Raw genomic sequence first — 22847 nt, 5'->3', positions numbered from 1 at the left:
TAAACCTTAAAAACATCTCTTTACTCTCATTTGACACAGCTACAGGATGTGTATTTGTGGCACCGAAGTGTATGTGTGTAAGGGGATGTGTATTTGTGTGTAGGAGGAAGTAATTTCCTGTGAGAAAGTCTCTCCCACAATTGACCCATCAAATTTTGAGTGGGGGTGGGGGGGATTCGTTTGGATGTGAAAATAATATATACAACTGTTAAAGAATATTTATGCTCCACTTTAGAGATAAGCAGGTCTCAAGTCTTTTTAAGCATATAATCCTACTCGGACCAAATTAAACAAATCAATCATATCCTTGAATCTTGTCTAAATGTATCATACAAGCTTTATAATATTAACTTACACACTATATAATCTATTTATGAGGTAAATTAACTAAAACCGTCCTTTTAAATTAAAAATAAAAAGAAATGTGTTACTTTTTGAGCATGATCTGATTTCACGAGCACAGTTTACAAATAAATAAAATGCTGAGTAAACTTTAATTTACAGTCAATTTCTCAGAGTAAATGTAATTATGTGCCTGCTGAATGAATCATTTGTTCCCATTGTCATTGCCATTGTTGTCTTTTTGGTTACATCATATCACAAATATGACTAGCATCTAGGGAGGCTCTCACAAACAATGACTCACTGCCTGTCTCCACGAATACCTGGGGTCTGTAGTACTTGCGTTTCCTTCAGTCAGGGGAGGACATTGGATAATAATGACTCCTAAAAAGCAGCTGTACTCCGTTCTTGCTGTTGACCCAACTTCAACTTCTATATAAGTTTTCTGATATGCTGAATGTATGAATGAATGAATGTTGGGTTAATTATTCAACAGAATGACACCCGTTAAAAACGTAGTGTTGTTGACTGAGTTACGCAACATGAGGGTTATTTCACAGACTGCATTCCATAAAAAGCAAAGCATAATGGCAGTCTGTTTAAAGTCACGTGCACAAATTCACAATAATTTCAGAGTCAAATTAACCAGACCTGTTTTACAGGAATTAAAAACACAATACGCTGGAAACAGCTAAACGGCGCCACCACTGAAGGAGTCATTTTAGCGTATTTTTTTCTTAGGATCTTGACAACCTTGAAGTACTTCACATTCAGCAGTTACAAACCTTTGATGTAGATTCCAGTGTTTTTAGAATTTGAAACAGCATTTTGACATTCACGTTGCTAAATAATACAGTAACGATTTCCAATATAGTATATACTGGAAAATACAGATGCATTTTGGAGACTGTAAATTCAGTTTGAGTTGACTTGTTTCTAGATCATACGTGTTTGTTAAAAATTCCATCCTACTTTAGATTATTTTTCATCATTTCAGATCTCATAAAAAATCAAAATCAACAACAAAAATTTGTCCATGAAAACAAAAACGGCTATAGGTTATAGCAAATTTTGTGACCTCCACTGGTGCGTATAAAGTATTAAAAACACAATCCTGGGCAAAACGTTTGCACATGGGTGACAAAGCACCCAATCTGGTTTAATTCTCAGACGTTTCCTAATATTTGGTAACACTAAATATATAGCCTACAATTTCATGAGTCTTACATTTAAAATACAACTTAGTAAAAAATCATAATGGAATGACTACACGAATAAATGAAATGCAGACATTACTGAAACATTTAAAAACGTGTTGCTTTTATCATAATCTGCAAATGTATTCAGCAGGTAAAATCACCACAGTTACAGTTTGATACGTTTAACTGAATAAATACGCATAGCTCTCATAAACTATTGCGTTTAACCTGTGATTTAATCAAAAAACTTGTTTCGCAGTGTATATTTTTTTTTAAGTATCAACTTGTGCCCGCTCGTTTATATGTACCGGTGTTTGTCAGAGTCGAGAGCACGTTCATCCAGCTCTTTCCAATAAGCGTCGTCACTTCCTCGACAATTGCCCATCCCTTTGGAAAAAAAAGAAACTTCACACAGACAAACGACAGCGAGAAAAAGAGCGAGGGAAAAGTCGAGAGGGCAGCGAAAGCAGAACGCCTAATGAAAAAGCTAGATATTGAGGAGGGAGCCAACCAAAAACCTGAACATACGCTTTAAAGTAAGTTTTCCAGACTTGTTGAATGTTTTGCGCGCGCTCAGGTAAATTTATTAGTTGAGTTTTACATTGTTTTCCGCACTGCATGATCAGTCAGTGTTGCCCTCGCCTGGTCTCTGTACAAGTCATAAACTAGGTATTAAACTATCATACAAATAACTGTAATTGTTATAGATAAATAGGGTTGGGGCCAGGCCTATAACCTAAGCCCCCTCCCCTCCCATATAGCTCTCTCTCTGTGTGTCTCACACACGTACAACCAGAGAGAATTCTTTTGTCATATATATATATTAATTTAAAGGTTAGGTTATACACATTTGCATGTATGATGTTTAACATAATGAAGGTGGCTACCAACTACTATTGTAAAAAAGTTGCATTGTTTGCCTCAACAGGAACACGTTATTCATGCTGATATTTACATATAAAGGCCAGCAGCTCTAATTCAGGTTTTTCCCGAGAAAGAAAGCCTTGTTATTGTCCACATACATACCTTAGGGTAGAGAAAACTATGTGCAAGCATTGCTCTAGTGTGCTTCTATAGCAAGTCTCAGCATGGCCTTCAAAGTCGCACCAGTGCCAGAATGCTCAGTGGTTTCCCACAAATTGCACAACACACTGTCCTGTCTTATCAGGAGACTTGCCATTCATTTTTATTTGTTGCCTCATTTTCTCAGAGTGTTATATCAGTTCATTCTGTGTTATCTTAAATAAATTATAATTCACCACCTTTCTTTAGTATTTTGCTCTCTTCTTTGCAGTCATGCCACTTCACAAATCCTCCCGAGCCCCTCGCCTGGACCCTACCATGATTTCAGCCCCACTTGGTGACTTTCGCCACACCATGCACATTGGAAGGGGAGGCGATGCCTTTGGGGACACCTCCTTCTTGTCCACTCTTGGCCCGAGTCCGACCAGCCCTGACTTGGAGAGTCCAGGGATTATGCCAGCTGCTGAACCTCAAGTGGCAATCAACTACAGTGATCTACATAGAGATGCCCCAGGAAGCCCTGAGAACAGTGAGCTTCATCACTCAGGGTCAGTGTCTTCATTCACCCTGGACCTGGACTTGGATCTTGGCCCATCTATGCTGGGAGATGTACTAGGGGTGATGGACGGACTGGGGTTTGATGCCAATGAGGACAATGTTTTCCGTTTAAAAAATGACAAATCCTCATTGGAAACAAAGCAGGGAAAAACGGATATGCAGATGTCTGTTAACATGCAGAATGAGCTAAATGGGAAGAACTTGGTAGGGTTGGATGAAAACCAGGTTTCAGACAGCAAGATCCCAGATGGTAATGGGATCAAACCAAAGGGGCTAAGACCAAAAGTGAGATTCAGTGACAAACGAGAGGAGATCATTCGCCAGGCATCTGAAGAAGAAGAGGGTCAAGACTTTGACCTCAGGGATGAGAATATGCAGATGTATCATAGTCCTACGAGAGGTGAGAACGAGAGGGCTGACACGTGTGTAGGTGGAGGTGAAACTGAGTTCACCAATTGCAACATAGATTTGCCCCCTAGTCCTGCTTCATCCCATAGCTCAGAGTATGAAGGAGTCACCCCCCTGGACAGGAGGAGAGTCGACAGCTGCCACTCAGAGACTGATTCAGAGGAGGAAGAGGAAGTAGGACGTGGCTACACATTTGAAGATGAGTTTGATGATGAAATTGGTCTATAGGGGGTACACATGGTTTCCTATGAAAGAGATCTTTGCTGTCAAGTAACTCAAGTATACTGTATTTTTTTAAGTCATCACTGCAGTGTAATTTAAATGGGAGACATACATATCTGAATGCAAACTGGAAGACTTAGAGATATAAGACGATGTTGGTCGACCAGGAAAGACATTTTATGTTTTCCCCACGAGGGTAACAGATGTGCTGAAGTTTCATCAAAAAAGAGTGAAATAGTCATCACAGTGAAAGGTTTGTAGCACTTTGATTTATTTCATTCACTTGGAAGATTTATTTTGAAACTGATGCTTTAGTGAAAAGTTTGGTTCAGGCTAAATGAATGATGCTTGTATTGTTAAGGTTTATGACATCTTATATTTGATATCTAAAACACATACAGCACGTATTGTGTTAATTGAGCTTTATATTATAGTGCCTTAAAGGAAGCTGTACACTTACATTATTTTACCCTGTGCTATATCAGTGTCTTAATTGTTTCTTCTTATATTGCATGTTTATTACAAGTTTCCACATCTTATGTTGATGTTTAATACATTTGAAAAAACGTGTCCACAGAGGCACTGTCAGAAAATATAGTTAGTTATGGGTTGTTGATTACTGTGAATTTGGCACATTTCAATCTGACAGTGTTTCTGTGTTTCGGACTCAGTGCAGTTAATTTGCATGTTTTTTTATACTTATCTTTCTTGGGGCGGGACTGATCCTAAAATGCAAAGGCAATCATGGGATGTAAAGGTCAAATTATGACTCATGACCAGCGGAGTATTTTGTACATGCTTTTTGTTTGTATAAAGCTTGTATTTGAAAAAAATGCATTTCACTTCATCATGCTGTAAATGGGCAAGACGTCATTATGCTCATCTGTTGAAAATGCTGGTTGGAACTCTAACATGTGATTTTATAAGGATTACAGGGAAAACAATAAAACAATTATTGGGATTTTAAAACAATCAACAGCCTTGGCTGTTACTTTTTTTGGATATGACTCCAGGGCAAAACCAGAGCAAAAAAGAAAACAGTTCACTATTCAGTATGAATCAGGACATGTGTACAAAATCAAATATGTTCAATCAACCTATTTATGATTTATACACCAAGTAGGCAGTTGTCTGGCTAACCATAATATAATATTAAACAGTCCTGCAAAAAAAATACATTCTCCCTGAAAATAAGGTTCAGTTTTGGTAAAGCTGTCATATACAGTAGCTGTTGACTGGACTGTGTGCTGCTGTTGAATTGTGTTGCATTACATAGTTATTCACTCCATTCCATTTAAATCAGTGAGGTTAAGCAGAATAAAAATAACACATTCATGAAGTGAAATTTTTTTTACAGGAGTGTTGTATTAGATGGCAATAATTTTATCTCGGTGCCAAAAAAATTATAAAAAGATTATACGTGCCATTTAAATTACCTTCTCTTTATACATTTAGTCATTTGTTGTATTTTAGTTTGGCCAATATTACAGTTATGTGACACCATACATATCACTGATAAAATGGTATGACATCACAATTTACTGCTTCATACAGAGAAAATGGTTGAACCTCTGTTTTATAATGAGTAGTAGACCTATGTATAGTCAATTCTTAAAGAATTACAAACTTTCCTTCTTTAGAGTGCAAGTTTCTTTTAAAACAATCCAGGTAAAACAGAACTCTGGTTTTAAATGTTTTATTTGAATCATGCAATCCTAAATGTTTAACAAATCTGTAAAACTTACATACTGAAAGTTCAGTAGTAAAAATTATAACACCATATGTTGGTTAATCCTGGTCAGAAAAAAAAGCTACACAGCTAAATTATGTACATTATTACAAGCTTCTTAATGATGAAACATAAGTTTACAGCTCATTAAGCTGTATATGCTGAACCAGTCACCTAAATGCAAAGTCATCTACTTCTCTTACACACACACACACACACACACATACACACAGGGCTTTGCTACACAGATATTGTCCTGAATACATTGAATCCTGACAGAGCTGTGGAGACAATTAAACCAGGCATCTGCGGGTGCCAGTGAATCTCCTTAATCTCTGACTGACCCTGGTGCAGGAATAGGAGTTGAGGGGGTAAGTCCTTCACCCCCTCCACTCTGGCACCTACGTCACTAGACTCTACAGATAGATCCCACTGGCTGAGGATGTCGTCCGCTCCTGAGGCAGCGAACACACTCGAGTCTGTAGGGTTCCATTCCACGGATGTGATGGGAGCGCTGTGCTGTTTGAAATTCGCCACAGGCCGCCCAGTCTGCAGGTAAAATGCAACAAGAACAATGAAGTGTTCAAACCTGTTGATCACATGACATCGAGTTTCAAAATATCTATTCAAAAATACATCGACCCGAGTTTCCTACTTTTTTTGCTTAAATTTTAACAAGAAATTGTGCTTTGGAAGAATAAGCTGACATTAATTAAACCTTTATAACTCTTGGCTAGACATCAAATTAATCTTTACCAAAACTTTTAACTATTGTTTTCACGACAAGCTAAAGTCTAATTAACAATGACTGCCACAAACAGATGCAGTAATTTCATACTGTCGCGTCACAGGCAAAATATGCAAGTAATGTAATTTGGTAGGTGGGGTTGCCAAAATGTTAAGGTGCAATTATGTGGGGTGTAACGGTACAGCCTTTAATAGTGTTTTCCCATGTAGCACTAACGGCAGGTTATTTGTTTTGTTGACACACATTGATCTATGGGAACTAAGATGTTCCCTTTCAGTTAAACAAGTAAGAAATCTTCATGAGTTGATAATTACTAAATGATTTTAGCTAAACAGCGGCTGTTAGTTTTACCTTAAACTGTCGCAGGTCCCACACTTTCAGAAGGCCATCATCCCCTCCTGACAGCAGGAATGGTTCAGCCCTGTTCCAGCTGATCACATTGACATCGGATGAGTGAGCTTCGTTGGCTGAGAGCATTGAATTAGGTGGTGCGCGAATGTCCCAGATACGAATAGACTGATCTACAGAACAAGACGCAAATACCTAGGACAAAAGACAACGTACAGATTCCAAGCTTTGAATACTGAGCTCTAAATCTGGGATTAAACTTTTACAAGACAAATACAACTAGGTCATTATTGGCTAATTCTAACAAAGACATACAGCATTTTCTTTAGGTGTCAATCAGCATCAGACTATAGGGTGTATGTGCACATGCCAAAAACTAGTTTGGTGACTTCCAAGCAAAAACAAACAGAAATAACGTGTTCTAATCTGTAATTCTTGCTCACAAAATAGTGATAGCACATTGCAACAAACAAAAGACAACAGAGGTAACTGTATAATTCCTTTCCATCACCACACCCTGTTCTCCAAACAAGCACCTGTAAAACAGTGCTGAGCTCAGTCTTATACTATTTAGCTGGCTACTCCAGCTCTGAGATTAGTTTTAGAATTAACTAACAATGTTTTGTTAGTTAATGCTTTGTATGCATATGTTTAGAGGGGGAGACAGTGCTGAGCACTCATTACCACCAAAGTCTGACCCAATATTTCACCATTATACTGTCTACAAACTTACTGTAGCCTCTGTGGGTGACCACTGCAGATCCTCCACAGACTTGCTGTGGGAGCTAAAAGGTCGTTGGTCAATCTGCCACGAAGTTCCTCGTTCCTGCGGTTCCCACACATGGATGTTCTTTTTGCAGTCTCCACTGACAAGACGACCTGTAAAGAAAATACATTTACATATGTGGATAAAGGACACATAGCTATGCCATGACACACTTTAAGTTGAGGTTAAAGTCTTCTTCTTAGTTTACAAGGCATTTGTTTAATCATAGTGCTCGTTAGTTTTGTCTTCAGTTTCATATTGAAAAGTTGTACATAATGGGGCCAGGGGCAAATAAATCTACCTGATGTGGGTTTTAGTGAAGTTTTTACATCCACAATATAACTGTTTTTGTCTAAAAATCTTTAACGTTTATAGGCTACTTTTCTGGATAACAACAGGAAAAAAATGGATGTTATGGAAAGGTTGGTTGTTTCTTGCATTAAAAACTATTTAGTCCTCTGATGTTGTATAACAGTGAGGGCATAACACTGGGTAGTGACTTATTTTATTCTCAGCAAAGCAAGTTCACAAGGTGTCTCGAGACATACATACACTTATAATACACAACATATTGTTTTCATTCAAGTGACTAAGCCAGAAAGTATGTAAGTAGCTTTTCTGTCTGCAAAGTTCACTGCAGACAAGTAAAACAAGTACAAGTAAAAGACTGACTCACCAGGTACTGTAGGTGACCAATCAATTGCAAAACCTTCCGACATGTGTCCTGAGAAACTGAAGAGCGCTGTGGCTTCCTTCTGCTGCTGGATAAAAGCTGCCATGGCAGCAGAACTGTGGACAGCTTCCAACTGAGGTTGGAGGTCATATAATTCTACTTGTCCCTTCTCTGACCAGACCGCAGCTAATGACTGCTCTCCTCGCCGAGTCACCTGGAAATGAAGAAACAAAATAATTATTAGGATATTAAATCTTTATTAGTAAAAATGGGAAAATAAAGCCTGTTAATGAACACACAGGGGTGTAATTTAAAATTCATCATACTCTGACTCTATTAATCCCCCCATAGTGGGGCATCATAGCCAGCTCTAGCTGTGGCTTCTTATCTTCATCCTCCTCCTCATCACTTTCTTCATCACTGCTTTCTTCCTCGTCCTTTTCTTTCTCGGTCCCATGAAGGTTGTGCATGCGCATGACAATAAGTCTGTACGCAGGTAAAAAGATTTTTAAAAAAAACAAACAAACAAAAAAAAACAATAAATGAAAAATTACATGACATTTTGGACTGTAAAATATTCATGCAAACCTACTTGACCCTTAATAATAAAGTACTTTAAAAAATGCTAAAAATGAAACTTCCGAATACTTGCTTTTTATTGTGTAAAACATTTTATTTTTATTAAATAAGGTTAAATAAAATGAAAAAAACTTTCTTCTACTAGTGCCATGCCTAATAATTTTGGGGTAAAGGAGCTCTCTGAAGTGCTGGAGGAAGTATTTAGAGATTTTACAACAACTACAGCCACATTGTAACAACAATTCATTACAATCGAAAGTCCTGTGTTAAAAATGTTACTAAAGTGCACTTACAATCAGTGCAAACTACAAACTAGTGTTGAAGTAAAAGTACCCAAACATGTCCCCTATGACTATTATATAATCACTGCAGATGCATTCAAGTTTAACAAACATTTTACACCTGAGGTGGAGAAAATAACTCTTTTTATGAAACTGCAACATTTTTTTTAAATTAATTTGAGAAGGTTTAAAAACAATTCAGGTAATACAGAACAGTGTATTCAAATGTTTATTTTAAGCAGGCAATACTGAATGTTTAACACACCTGTTAAACATATGGACTGAAAATTCAGTTGTAAACACTATTAAACCATATTGGGCCTATGTTTACTAATCAAGGTCAAAGTTAACTTGACAAATTAGAAATTATTAAATGTCCAGTAATTGTCTACTAGACTAAGCCATTATTTCAGCTTTATTTGTATGTGATATTCGTTTGATGTATAACAAAACACAATTCATCAGCTGCTTTGTTTTACATTTGAACATGATCATTTTTAATGCAACAGCATCTGTCGCTCTGAAATGTGGTGTAGTAGAAGAGAAAGGGAAAAAAGACTCAAAGTACCTCTAAACAGTATTTAAATACAGTACTTCTGTAAATGCACTTAAAACTGACACATAATATTAGCATCAAGTAATACCAGTAAAACTTTGAGTTTTGTCTGGAGGTCTGCACCGACCTGTTGCTCAGTGCTGTGTCCGCCTGTGTGCCCGCACATAGTAGCATGGACAGAGGAAACTGCTCCCTGCCGTCTCCATCTCCATCCCTCAGGATGTCGAAGCTCAGACACGGGGCGCCTAAACATTACCAAGAAAAACACAGAGCTCAACCTATAGGTCCTACACGATGCCAGCAGCACGGATAACAGTAGCGGCACTGAGAAGGAACTCGCCTGTTTGGCACTCATGATACATGCGGTACGCAGACCGGTCCATCTCTAGCTCTTCTCCAGCTTGCAGCGGCTCGATCCCGGGGACGTACACTTTCTTCTTTGCTTCTTCGTCCGCTCCTTCATCCTCCATGACATCCCCCTCATCATCTTCGCTGCCAGATTCATCCATCTCCTCCATCTCGCCGCCTTCCTCAGCAAACGTGTCTTCATCGGGCGCAGACATCTTGGCAAAGACGGAGTTTGCTTACTTCCGACCACGTGGTTTAAACACCCTGCAGTCTGTCACTCCCCAATCCTCCCCTACTACCCCTGTCCCTCCTCTCCCTGTCACTCCTCTCGTTTACGGGAATTCAGCTGGTTCCTTTGGCGCCAGTGTCTGCGCTGCCAGGAAAGATTAGACTCTTTGCTGGTTAGTACTACAACTGAATATTCATGATTGTTCTTCTGACCAGACATAGCGGAAGGTAAGAGGATGTTCAGGGTTGTCTTCCTCTCCTCATGAGAATAACATGTTTATGAAATCAGATGAGATGAGTGACTTCCACATGCCAGCACTAATTCATACACTGACCCAGGACAGGGTCTCCCACACTGTGACTCATCAAAATTGCATTTATTACCAGAAGCTAAAGTGTTTAACACCTGCAGGAGCACAGCCTGGTACTGCCACTGGGTCACTTTCCCCTATACCACTGATGGGAAACACGATTTTGGCAGCAGTCCCACTTCCAGATGCCAAAGAATTTTCCAGTAAACGGTACGAGAAATTGGCATAATCCACAAGAAAGCGCTGTCCACAGTTTAGGAGTTTAGCATTTCAGCCTTTTTTTCATATTTGTCTACGTATTTTGTCCAAAAGTTTTTCTCCTCCTGGTAATTTATAGTATGCTTCAGTAATTTTTTCCCCATCCATCCCAATAATGACATAAATCCAGGGGGAAGAAAGTCAGTGCAAACATGAAGTGAAAGTCTGTTCCCATAATAAAAAAGTAGGACATTTTATGTCTCATCAAGATCCTGACTGGGCTCCAATCCTCCTTCTCTCATTTAAAAAAAAAAATCAGAGTATAATCAGAGTATATACAAAATAGTTGTTAAGGATTTCTCCATAGAGTTGGCTGTAGGGATTATGCTCAAATGAATGTGGGCCAATGTTTTCTATGGCTACATTATGAACAAAATATTATCACTTTTGCAGAATAAAAAAATGGAAATGGCTCTTGTTCTGTAGCGGAGGACATACTCAAATATTTCACTTTAAAATAAAAAGGCCTACATTCACAAATCATACAAAAGTTAGCACTGTTCACTGTAACATCTTCAGCAATTTACAGTTGTAGTAGAATTTTGGTAGTAATGCATAATATGTTACACATAAAACAGAGGCAACTGACCCAAACTGATCAGTTCCTGAATCTGTAAATGTAAAATAAAGTAACAAATATGTCCATATGCTGTTAAATCGCTGAAAGAAGGAAGAGAAAGGTCAGTGATTATTAAAATGTTTATAGTATATATTTCGTTTTGGATTGTACTGTCTGAAACCTTAGGCTGTCATCTTGTCCAGGTCTCCTTTTAAAGAGAATTATCTAACTTTAATGTAATCTACCTGGTTAAATAGATTAGAAAATAAAGGAATAAATAAATTAAAAACGTTTTGACATTCAGTTACTTAGAAACTCCTTCACCCAACCACCTCCCCATTCACCCAACCACACCAATGGGATTATGCCTCATTATGCCACTCTGAAAATGTCTTGCCATTTAAGAATTTCTAAATCTGCACCGATGTAAAATATTAACTTTCAGATAAATGTAATTGACTCAATAGTACATTTCTTTCTGAACAGGGGTCAAGTAGAAGTAGAAAGTGGAACAAAATAAAGGCATTTAAGTACCTAAATATGTACCCAGTACTTGAGTAAAAATACTTTTACTTTTAATCTCTGATGATAAACAGGTAACCCCACTTTAAATATAGTGTTCCTACAACCTTTGGGATATTATATCCAAAAAGGTTAAACCAAAACAATGCAAATATTTAAATGTCTTTAATTTACACCAATATACAAAAGTAGACGGTACCATAGACTGTAACATTTTACCTAACATACATAACATTCATTGTAAACAGTGATGAATTCCACATCAATAGGCGAAACTTATGTGCATTGGCTTTTTCAGTATTTATCTCTTGTTAGCATGAAGAGCATAGCTAGCTGGAGTTTAGGACATGCTCTAGAGAGGATACGTTTATATATATTTATTATATATATTATCTGTGATATCAGTTGTTACAGAGCTTTTTTTGGACAGTGAACATAGATATTTGAACATTAAATGCAACCTGTGCATGTCACTTCATATTCCCAAAGCTTACTACATTACAAACAGACACTCATTCAGTGCCAACAAATGTCTTGCATTTTGTGTGCATCATCTTCAAAAAGATCCTTTTCAACTTTGCAACTATGGTAGCAGCCACCAGTAGAGTCTAAATATTAAGGGGCTCCAGAAGAAAGCAGAATATGATAGAGGAATACCCCTGGACATGGGCTGTGTAATGTCCATTATCTTTTCAGACTCTCTGTCTTCTCCACTGCCGATTGCTCGGGTGGTCAACAGTCTGGCCCTCACCGGCCCGTAGTCCTTTCTCTCAACTGAAGGGGTCAAGGTGGGCAGTGTGCAAGTTTCAATCAAAGGTAAGCATCCAAAGTCAAGCCACTGAGTAAAAAGTTCTGATGTTAGCTTGAGGAGGTCCTCTGGAGAGGAGGATAATGTTGGAAACAGGGCCAGGTCCGTCTCCTCCTGGAATCTCTGCAACAAAAAAACAATGAACTAATGAAGATAAAAGTAAGCAAGGTGCCAGAAGCACAACTGAGATGAACATACTTTTAAATAAATTCTAGTTTGAAACTAAAATTCAGACATTTACTTTAATGCACTGAGCAACCACATGAAAAATAACCAGTGAATGTTTTATCACGTTTGCATCTGATGATTTTCCTTTAATAGTTCTTCAATAAACTAAAGCAAATCCTATAATAAGATATTGCATAAGTTTGAAAAAAAAAAAACAATACCTCTGTGTTTTCGTTCTTTCTAATAATTATATCCAGTGTCTGCTTTATGTCGAGGATTAGAGAGTAATTTAAGTGTTCATCCCAGAGGTTTCTGAGGAGCACATGCCAGGAGTCTAAAAGGACTACTGCAGCAGGGAACACACAACACTGCAGGGAAAGGTGGAACAACACAACAACCCCCACATTAAGTTTAGGAGGCAGAAAACATGAGAAATCACCACAAAAACCACATCAGTAACAGAATTTCAAGCAAGGCCAAAGGCTACACTATACAACAGACTTTAGCGTAATTGAGAATTTCAAAAACCTCTAATGAAACCCAACTCGAATTCTGTTAAATTAATTGAAAATTAATTTCAGAAAGCAGGTGATGATAAAAAACGGATGACTTTAGACATATAGCCAATTGAAGACACTGCAAAGCTCACTCCCCCTCTTTATCTGATAAGACACTCACCGGATCAGTGTTACACAGCATATCTTTGGAGTAGTGGTGCACTACATTGTAATCTTTAGGAAATACTGTCCGCTGCAAGGAAACACAAAGTACAAACAATTAAGAAATTAAATAATATTTCTAACCTAATAATATTGAATTGAGTTTGTGAAGACTCATGCATAATTATAATATCTGTAAAAACAATTGAACTAGAAGTCCAAAGAGGTGAGACTGCATAATACTGCAAAATCTACTTGCCGGGTGTGACTGTTTGTGACCTAATAACTTTGCAGGTTATCTGAACATGAGACTGCTTCACCTTCGACCACGTTGTTTTCAATAACTAACTAAATACAGTAATTACAAGTGATTGAGTTTTCTATAAAGATAACTAAAACAGAAAAAAAATCCTAATATGGAGACAAAAGAACGGAGAGAATGTGTTTCAGTGGAAAAAAAAAAAACCCAAAACATCAGCACAGTCAAAAGTTTTTCACTTACAAATCCAGTCGGATTAGAGTCGATAGTGATTTTAATATTTTTCACACCTTCCAAGTCAAATTCACATCCACCACACTGGACAGTCAGGAGTGACAGCAACAGCAAAACTGTTTGAGACGTGAGCAAAAGGAAACGCAGAATGCATTGAAATAATTGCTGGAAACTTTCTGTGGTTTCTAGCTTGTTCAAACGCAGCATACCTACTAAGACACATTACATCATTTCCTGTGTCAATTATCTTTTTCTGCAGAAAACAACACGACACACATATTAAATGTACCAGCGCAGCATCAGTTTTACGTAAAACTGCCTATTGCACTTCCAGTATAATAACAAGTTCTAATGTTGCATCATTTACCCTCACACCCCAGGAGGAAAGTTTGCAAAAAGCATTAACAAACACTTTATACTCACCTGGCAGTGACATCCTTTTATCTTTCTGAGTATGGACACTTCTCCATTTCTCTAGTTGACAGAAATCACTCTGCAGACGGGTTTCTCTGTCAGCCTTTGTAAAGTTTCCTCCTCAGTGGTTTCTAGAGGTCGTTTGATACAGGGTACGCTGCTGTGTCTTCGCTTTCACTGCTTAACATTCAGTCTTCTTGTTGACATCCCTTAGACATTCCTTCCTTTTGAGTTCCTTTGGTACTTTCCAAAAAATGCCAGATTTATCCTCTCACGCCATCCTACTCTCTCACTTTGGATTTTCCCACTTAAGCCTGAGTGGCTGCAGCCTTTCCCTATCAAAGCTTTTGTTTGTTTTCCCTTCTTTTTGCTATATATTTTCTACATCTCGTTTTACCCTTTTCACTACTGACCTAGAATATTCCTAAATGGACTAATTTGAATCACTCCCCTGTCCCTGGTTAATGGATAAAGCAGCAGAGACACTGGGCTCTGCTTCTCTGTCTCTCCCTCTGGCCACTCTCTGTATCCTCAAAGTGAAAGTGCTTTGCGCTCTCGCCTGCTCACATTAAGTTTCTGCCCCTCCCACTTCAACACGTTTTACCTCACTATTGACTGACCCGGCTCCCTCCCCCCCTCTGATCCCCACATTCCCTGATACCCACCCTCTTACCCCTATCCTCCCACTCCAAAGCAGGCCTTCTGAGGCTTAGTCATGCAGTTGGAGCGCATGTTTTTCATTTTGACTCTCCCCCACACCTCTGTGCCTGTGGATCCCATCTTTATTCCTCCAGTGTCAGTGTGCAATGTCATCCTGTTTAATCATCACATGATCTTTATTTTTTTTTTTTTTTACATAAATCAAGAATCACATTCCTTAAAAACTGACAAATAGGGTTGCAACACAGCATTGCCAGAACATGCAAGTCATTCCATGTGTGACAGCTTTCTGTAGACATTACTTTTCAAATCTGCTTCACCATGGCGCATGGTGCAATGTATAATACTACACACAGCTGCAATCAGCCTTTGTGTAATGTGTTGTTGTGTCCCCTCGGGTTATGTGTAGCATCATGCTGGCTTGGATTTCAGTTAGGCGTTAAGAGAGAAGTTAATCATTAATAGGAAGTAAGGACATAACTGTTTCAAAGAGTAATTTTTATTGTGGGTCATCTATTGAACACAAGCCAAAGGAAGCAAGAGTTTTCTGTAGTCCCATCTCTGCTGAGGAATAAGGAAACTAGAAAGCAGCAGCTTCACTGCAAGCAATGCAGACTGGTCCCAGAGGCATCATCAAATCGAAACCTCTTCACCTTCACTTATACTACATAGTGAATGACAAGTATAAACATGCTGTGCAGTCTTACGGGTTTATACATGGCTTGTAAATTGTGAAGTAAATATGTAACAAATTTGTAGAATTGCTGCACGTTGCACATGGACTTTTAGTAGTGAAAATGAAATCTACACCTTTGTAAGCATACTAAAAAGCATACTAGTAGTGAAAATAATTGACTATTAGGTAACATTACAACAATAACAAAGCTGAGAAGTACATTCATACTGTTCCTAATATTTAAAACTCTGTGTTCTTTTAAGTTCAACTAGAACAAGACTTCGAGTTTTTGCACAATCATGACCAAAGTATGTGTTAAGGGGAAAAAAAAAACTCAGACCCCACCAGTTTAAACAAAGTCGTATGTTGTTGAAGTTTATTGACTTAAGTCTTCAGGCTTCTGCAAAAGCAACAGGCTCAAATAACTTTGGCATGAAAAAAAGTGCAGCTCTTAAGTGAATCAGTATGTGACAGGTTCATTAAGAAGCCAAAATCCTGCTGATGTGGTCAGCTGTACTAGAGTGAGGCCTCGTTATGCAACTAGTTTGTACATTTCAGGAACCCTTAAGTGTTGAGACTTGTTGGCTGACAGCCACTCAAACATTTGAGTGGGATCCACTCTTTATTCTTCCTGTTTGCCACAAGATGGTGCCAGTTAAGGAATAGGAATGTAAAAGAGTTTGATGAGTGTTCACATTCTTTTATTTTAATTTTAAAATATCATTAAAACAAAGTGCAAAGCTTTTCTGTAATAAAATTACATATTGACTACTATATTAACTATTACCTTTACATATTAATATGAATAGGTCTCCTACATTATTTAAACCGACTGCAAGTGTTAATCTGTGCAATAATGACTTTTAGGTACACAGACTTCTTATTACATTAAAAGAAAATACAGAGTGAAGCTTTTTTGACCTCTGATCAGTAATTATTTTCCCACAAACTTCCATTACAGTTAAACTAACACCTTCAATTTGTATTCTTCGGTACAAGAAAATTCCTTTGTTCTCACTGGCTGGGACTCCTCTCTCCTCCTCGGACAGCTGTCATTAAGTGGCTCTTGTATGTTTTGCTGAGTCCAGTCATCCAAAACTTGAGCAGCCTGACGTTGTCTTCCTCACCGGGTCCTGTGGTACCAAGGAGGGTCAGAACCTTCTGGGTGTCCTCCCTCCCTCGCCCATCGACTTTGGAGAATTTAAATAGCACCTTGACTTTACTGAAAAATAAACATGCGTTATGAGATTTCATATGCAAAATGTGAAATCGTACTTAAATGCAAGTAGTCTTTTGTTCAATTCAGTTAATTTCAGAGTTGTAGTTGTAAAGCTCTGCAAATGAATCCTATTAAAGTCACAGAATTTAACCTTTTTAAAATATTTTAGTGAAAATATGCTTTTAAACATTTGTTAATGTGGAGAGGTGGAAAGGCTTCCCACTGAGATTATACATTAGATGTTCCTATGGCTGACCCTTAGACTAGAAAGCACCCAAATCTGGCATAAATAAAGTCACACAAAAAAGAAAGAAAAGAAACCAGTCAGTTCAGTTTAGATCAAGAATTTAATTTGTTGCCATTTTTGGTGGAAGGGCACTGTTTCCAAATGGACACTGATTTGGAATCATTTCTGCTTGACTGATAAGTAAAGCTAGGTAGAGCAGAGGGGGAGAAGGAGGGCTAGGCAGATTGAAAGGGATTGACATCAAGGCTCACATTACTGCTTTTAAAAGTTGTAAACTGTAGCTTTAACCAGGAGTTCTAATACTTTTTTCCACATAAGAGTAAAGATACTCAAGCATATAGAGGCATGGTAGCTTTAATAATAAGTAGACTTTACTTACTTCATCCACTCTTCTTTTAAGCACAGCAGGCAGTGAGATACGACGTCCACTGACAGGTTTTCATTAGACAGGGCCACCTCGAGCTTGTTCAGTAACGCAGGACCTGGAAAAAGTTTCAGTCCATCAATTGTTGGAAAATTCATTCATATGATGAATTATTTTATTGTTGTAAATACCATCTCCACATGTTTCCTGCCAAATTCAGTACTCCAATAAGGAGGCTGTGTTATCTTAGAACCTTGCTAAAAACAGTTTTGGAGGAAACTTGGATAGAGGAACATGGATCCAGATCCCAGGATCTATTAAGGATTTCCCATTGCAGAATGGGGGTGTTTCTACATTTTGACTACTTTACTATTCACTAATCTGGTATTTACACCTCATAAATGTTTATTCTGATGCTCATTCCAATTGAAATGAAGATGAAAATATTTTCTGTTATTCAGTTTGAAAATTTGGAAGCTTGGCATGTGTACTCACCCCTGTCTGTGGGCTGTGTGTTCGCACTGCTGATGATGAACTGATAATATGAGCAGACATCGGCGTCACCAACAGTTGAGCTCTGACAGCTTCTTTCTGTGCTTATGTCCACTAGTACTGAAAACTCTACATGACAAACAAAAGGAAGATGTAATCAATGCAATATGAACTGTTACACATTTCTACACATTGCGACAGCAGCTATGTTTGAGGTTACCTGAGGAGCTGACGTGTGCTGGAATAGGCACATCTGGGCTGAGACCCAAGAAGTTGCATTTGTAGGCCTCCTCATACTGAGCACTGTATGGCACAGAACGCACACAGCCTACTGGAAGCAGATACTGATGGGAGAAAGGACATTGGTTGGCTAAGTAAGCATGTTGGACACCTGAAGTGACCAGATCCAGATCCATAGAAATTGTTGTTATTAATTTAAGAAGTCAAAATTTCTGCTGGGAAAAACATAAACATGCAAGAGTGTAATTTTAATATGTCAGTTACAAAACACAACATGAAAATGATCACAAAAACACAAATCTCTTTCAATAGTCTTCAAATTTTGAAAATGTATAGAACAATGAAAACAATTACATGATCTTTCTTATTTGTAAACTATGCATATAAACATGTTCAGGCAAAAATGTTTTTTAAAGATACGTATATATATGGAGAAAACAACTGAAACAATAAAGAAGTTTATTATAATAATCATATTGCTTGCATACCTTTTAAAGGGTAACTTTTGTCATTCTGTCAACAATTCCCATAGAGACACTAAAGCTAAAAAAGACATTCCTTACTTAAAGGTAACGTTTGTAAGTCTGCAGCCTGAATTAGCTTGTTTGTCTGTGCTGTACAGCTGTAATCCAAAAACGATTACAAACACATCAGCCATATACACCACGCCTCTGTGGCATATTTCTGCGTTACAAAACACTTGGTGGACAACTTTTGACACTTGCCAGGCATTTGGGTTAACATTCTTCATGAATTTCACAACAAAAAATGTCCCCAACAAACTGAAGACTGATGGGCATTATCTATGAGCAGAAGCATCGCTTTTCTGGCTTTAATGGCTGTATGACAGTTGAAAATCAAAATAATTTAGAAAATAAGACAGTTAATTTTTGAGAGGGTAACCTATAATTGGGTTCTTTTAATAAGTAACCTTTTCAACATTGGCAACATTAAACAGGTGTGTTTAGTTAGATGCCTGTAATTGCTGTAGACCTTTACTGATAAATATTACACTGTACCATAGTTCAATTAATGAGGCCAGTTACAAGCGTTACCACGGCGCCATCAACCTCACCTAATAAGGGCATATAGTAAGTAGTATTGCAGCGTACCTTAAGTACTGCAAATGCCGATTGGATGAGCCCGGGGTCTGCACCTCTCCATATGACCTGATTTCCCATGAGTACGTGCCACGCCAGCTGACGAAACTCAGCAGCTCCGAGAACCTGAATTATTAAGTGGATTGATATGACATGAAGTGGCATGCACTAAATTATTGCAAAACAATATGCTTTTATGTCCACCTTTGTCCAAAGTAAATTAAAGAATTTCAATTATCTGATAAATTTCATCGCTAATTTGGGTACAATAAAATGTCAGACTCAGAAAGTATCTAAGTTTACCTGTCTTAAATGTCTCAGTGACCTAATCTTGGGACCGGGTAACTCATCTAATTTTGCATCATCACACAGGAAGTTGTGTACCAGCTCACTCTCTGACTGATGCCTCTGTGGCTTTGAACTGCCTCCATCTGCTCCATCCCAGCAGCTCATTTCCTCTTCTTGCTCTTATGAAGACACACACACACACATACACACACACACAAAAATGACTTAAAAACATTGAGAAAATGATGACCAAATTTAGGTAATTCCACTAGAAACTCTGTAACAAGGGTCAAAATTTATACCACTCCATGATGTGAACAGGGAGCTGCTCACCATTCATATTCATAAAACATATTTTACATAAAACATAACCACAAATATACAATCTAACTCTCACCTATGACTAACAATTTTAATATCAGATTTGTGCCAAAATGACAGACCACCCTGCTTCACTGTGTCAGGTTAATTGAGTCTGTATCCATTTCTACAAACTGGCATTTTCTTTGTAGAAGTTTTTCTTAATCTCAGCGTTAGCTCATATTTTCTTTTATTTTATGCATATTAAACTTTGACACAGATTCTGGAAAGTGCAAGAAAACTAATCACTGCATCTACTTTTGATGTTAATATGAGGAGACGCAGTGGTAAAATTCCACAAAGAATTGCGGTAGAATGGGAATTTTCTTTGTAAATCTTTTAATCACTTGTAAAGCTTGACAGAAATAGTGTAAACTCTTTCTGGAAAGGCAGTTTATCAGAGGGGAATGATTGCATGAATCACACTGTTTTTGTAGCCAGAGCGTCTCTGCACTGACAAACCCAATGAATCAGACTTTCAAAGAAGCATTTCAGAAACTATGCAAACACATGACATTATTGCATAGTAACTACTAATTTCATCAAACACAAAGAAACCAAAAAGATTTCCCTATTTATCACCATTTCCTTTAATTTTCACACTGACTACGACTGAAAATATACCTGCTCCACATACTGTGAGCCCTGTTTAGGTTTGATATTATGGTAACAAGCTCTACATGATGTTGTAAGAAATAAAAGATCTTGTATCATGTCAGTTTGTTAGCAATATTATCCAGGGCCACGATGGTAGAGGAGAAAAATCAAATATTTGTGCTAATAGTAAAAAAAATGCATCCTGTTTGAGGACAACGTGTCTACCTGTCTGTCTCTCGATCACCACTAGTGTGTCCTCAGTCGGGGCTCCCTCAAGCAGCTTCTCTGTAAGACGACAACCACAAGCCTTCAGAAGCCTGGATATGAGGAAAAAACACACAAAGACATGTCCAGGTAAATCATTACAAACCCGTTGCATAAAAAAGGACAACAAGTTATTTGTCACTTTGGGACTGACAAAGTGTTCACTCACCAGCTAAAGGAGGAGTGCAAGCTGGCCCAAAGGTTAGGATGCTGGGTGAGGGAGGTTAGTGATCGGGCTGCATTGCCACTCCTTTGGTGTGGAAAAACTGCAGGAGAAAACACACTGTTCATCCTCACAGCTCGCTGGGGGCAAATTCCTTGTTCACTGTCAAACACCTGATGGAGAGTACAGTGCCCAGACATTAGATACGAGATACATGCCTTTGGAATATGTCTCCATAATTCTATTAGATTCGGCTGCATAAAAACCATGAGTGTGCGCTACCTTTAGTGCGGTACTTTGCAGGCTTTGTATAGTGAGTCTAAGGTGGCGTAACAGGAAAGGCCAGGAGTTGATAAGATAGATCCTATCCATTGCTACCATGACAATACTGTACCAGCGCTGAAAGCCCCTGGCCAGGCTGTCTTTGATAAAGAAAGTGTGAGAGAACACAAAACCATGCTGTTCATCTCCAAAGAAAATTGGCCCTTCCCGGCCGGGACACACCTGACAAAACAGAACACAGGTTAGGAGGAATAGCAGAAAACATATAATAAGACGCTAATAAGAAAATGCATCGGTTTATGTAGTGCATGAGATGTGTGACTCACACACACGTCACGTCACGTCACTCTTACCTCACAACTAAGGCTGCGCACACAAGCCTGGCGGACCACACTGAAAAGCTGTGGCTGTCTGGGATGCTGGTGGCTCAGGAAACGTATGCCTGTTTCATCATCAATGCTCACAAAGCCTGGATGAGATGCAGGTAGAGATCGGCATCCCTGAGAGACCAGTAGAAAAGGAAGATGAATATTTTGAGAAAAATAGCAGTACTAGCAATTCACCTATATACTAAAGTTCTAACTAGCATGAAGTAGTAGTAGGACTGGAGAGACAGGAGGTTCAGGTCAGACTGAAGTATGTGATGAGCTCATGGCCAGGTGATGTGCTGTCCGTGGTATATCATCTTTGACTCACCTCACACATTTCCCCCCTCTGTGTGGCTGAGCTGTTGGCTCTCATTGTCAGCCCTTCGCCTTCCCGATCACAATCTCGATCCCTGTCCCCAGGTGTAGGGACCCCGGCCTGAGATGAAGGGGACGGAGATGGGGGGTGAAGTGCCTCAGTGCAGAACAGAGTCCGAGGGCCATGAAGCTCACAGAAGTGACAGAGAGCAACCAAAGCATTCATCTGTGAAAGAAAAGTTCTTTAGATATTTATTGTTCTGAATATGTTTGAATCTGATATGAGCATTATCAATTAGTTTGAAACATTTCATAACACGTTTTTTTCTGGCTTTATTAAGTTACACTTGGATTAAGACATAAAAGCGACTATTTACCATAGGTTAGTCGTTAACATAATCTTACCTTTTTAAATGGTGGTCATTTTACTGGAAGACATTCTATGGTCGCAGTGTCCTAAAAAGAGTTGTAAAAGAAACAGCATACTAAAACAATAGCATTAAACAGACTCAACTCTTATTTCCGTCCGTGTTTCAAATATCCATAGCTCTCAGTGTACCAGTTTTAGGTATTTTTAACACTTTTCTTGTTGTGTTTTTCTAGCGTACAGCTACTAGGCTAACTGACAACAACAGAACATGTCACGTGAAGAAAAATCACGCGCTCTAGCACAAATGACGCAGGGCCACTATGCTGCGTTCACGTGTCGTGAACGCAAAGGGAAATAGAGAAACTATCTGACTTGCTCGTGCTCGTCATGCATGTTTGCAAGGTGATGACTGTACAGCTTCTATAAAATGTGTTAAATCGGCTGTAGCAGTGTTGATATTCTTAATATATTAATATATTAATATTTGTCTTAATATCATGTAACTGCTGCAAACATGTCATTCAGTAATTCTTCATATCTCTGACCCCAAATTACAAGTCAGAGCCCCACTAGACCGTTTATCCCCACACAGTTTGCTCTATGGAACGCAGCATTGCCGGGAATATTTTTCTCAGTTTTAAA

At 38.4% G+C, this 22847-nt stretch overlaps 4 protein-coding genes across 5 annotated transcripts; 1 reads left to right on the top strand and 3 right to left on the bottom strand.

Moving 5' to 3' along the window:
- Positions 1-1916: 1916 nt before the first annotated feature.
- On the top strand, positions 1917-4728 carry cdc42ep5 (CDC42 effector protein (Rho GTPase binding) 5). Of its 2 annotated transcripts, none has more exons than XM_067510568.1 (2): positions 1917-2077; positions 2836-4728. In XM_067510568.1, the coding sequence occupies exon 2, from the start codon at positions 2838-2840 to the stop codon at positions 3756-3758; it is 921 nt and encodes a 306-aa protein (XP_067366669.1). In that variant the 5' UTR covers positions 1917-2077; positions 2836-2837; the 3' UTR covers positions 3759-4728. The 2 variants fall into 2 exon arrangements, with proteins under 2 accessions (XP_067366669.1, XP_067366670.1); XM_067510569.1 differs by having other exon boundaries at positions 1922-2077; positions 2814-4728.
- Positions 4729-5432: 704 nt separating this feature from the next.
- On the bottom strand, positions 5433-10044 carry grwd1 (glutamate-rich WD repeat containing 1). The gene is made up of 7 exons (XM_067510567.1): positions 9773-10044; positions 9560-9677; positions 8343-8502; positions 8020-8230; positions 7311-7456; positions 6581-6772; positions 5433-6030 (listed from the first exon to the last, which is right to left on the bottom strand). The coding sequence occupies exons 1-7, from the start codon at positions 9993-9995 to the stop codon at positions 5722-5724; spliced, it is 1359 nt and encodes a 452-aa protein (XP_067366668.1). The 5' UTR covers positions 9996-10044; the 3' UTR covers positions 5433-5721.
- Positions 10045-11808: 1764 nt separating this feature from the next.
- On the bottom strand, positions 11809-14754 carry zgc:174888 (uncharacterized protein LOC558116 homolog). Its single transcript, XM_067510570.1, has 5 exons — positions 14210-14754; positions 13796-13902; positions 13313-13384; positions 12856-13002; positions 11809-12589 (listed from the first exon to the last, which is right to left on the bottom strand). The coding sequence occupies exons 1-5, from the start codon at positions 14220-14222 to the stop codon at positions 12242-12244; spliced, it is 687 nt and encodes a 228-aa protein (XP_067366671.1). The 5' UTR covers positions 14223-14754; the 3' UTR covers positions 11809-12241.
- A 1136-nt stretch (positions 14755-15890) lies between these two features.
- Positions 15891-22492, bottom strand: flcn (folliculin). The gene is made up of 12 exons (XM_067511230.1): positions 22241-22492; positions 21849-22061; positions 21506-21652; positions 21153-21374; positions 20877-21043; positions 20669-20760; positions 19502-19665; positions 19211-19324; positions 18079-18202; positions 17862-17987; positions 17382-17484; positions 15891-16758 (listed from the first exon to the last, which is right to left on the bottom strand). The coding sequence occupies exons 2-12, from the start codon at positions 22059-22061 to the stop codon at positions 16551-16553; spliced, it is 1680 nt and encodes a 559-aa protein (XP_067367331.1). The 5' UTR covers positions 22241-22492; the 3' UTR covers positions 15891-16550.
- Positions 22493-22847: the final 355 nt, after the last annotated feature.

The sequence above is a fragment of the Channa argus genome, chromosome 7 (assembly GCF_033026475.1).
Source record: "Channa argus isolate prfri chromosome 7, Channa argus male v1.0, whole genome shotgun sequence".
Taxonomy (NCBI): Eukaryota; Metazoa; Chordata; class Actinopteri; order Anabantiformes; family Channidae; genus Channa; species Channa argus.
This window is presented reverse-complemented; position numbering and strand designations above follow the sequence as displayed.

What these genes read in the sequence shown, in the direction of transcription:
- cdc42ep5 (XM_067510568.1), top strand. Translation starts at nt 2,838, where the DNA reads ATGCCACTTCACAAATCCTCCCGAGCCCCTCGCCTGGACCCTACCATG.
- flcn (XM_067511230.1), bottom strand. Translation starts at nt 22,061, where the DNA reads ATGAATGCTTTGGTTGCTCTCTGTCACTTCTGTGAGCTTCATGGCCCT. An exon ending in AGAGGGGGGAAATGTGTGAG is followed by an intron (nt 21,653 to 21,848) that starts GTGAGTCAAAGA and finishes CTGGTCTCTCAG; the next exon opens with GGATGCCGATCTCTACCTGC. An exon ending in CACACAGCCCACAGACAGGG is followed by an intron (nt 17,485 to 17,861) that starts GTGAGTACACAT and finishes AACTTTTTCCAG; the next exon opens with GTCCTGCGTTACTGAACAAG.
- zgc:174888 (XM_067510570.1), bottom strand. An exon ending in TGCTGTGTAACACTGATCCG is followed by an intron (nt 13,003 to 13,312) that starts GTGAGTGTCTTA and finishes CTTTCCCTGCAG; the next exon opens with TGTTGTGTGTTCCCTGCTGC. An exon ending in GAAAGAACGAAAACACAGAG is followed by an intron (nt 12,590 to 12,855) that starts GTATTGTTTTTT and finishes TTTTTGTTGCAG; the next exon opens with AGATTCCAGGAGGAGACGGA.
- grwd1 (XM_067510567.1), bottom strand. Translation starts at nt 9,995, where the DNA reads ATGTCTGCGCCCGATGAAGACACGTTTGCTGAGGAAGGCGGCGAGATG. An exon ending in GTATCATGAGTGCCAAACAG is followed by an intron (nt 9,678 to 9,772) that starts GCGAGTTCCTTC and finishes GGTAATGTTTAG; the next exon opens with GCGCCCCGTGTCTGAGCTTC. An exon ending in GACACAGCACTGAGCAACAG is followed by an intron (nt 8,503 to 9,559) that starts GTCGGTGCAGAC and finishes ACCTGCGTACAG; the next exon opens with ACTTATTGTCATGCGCATGC.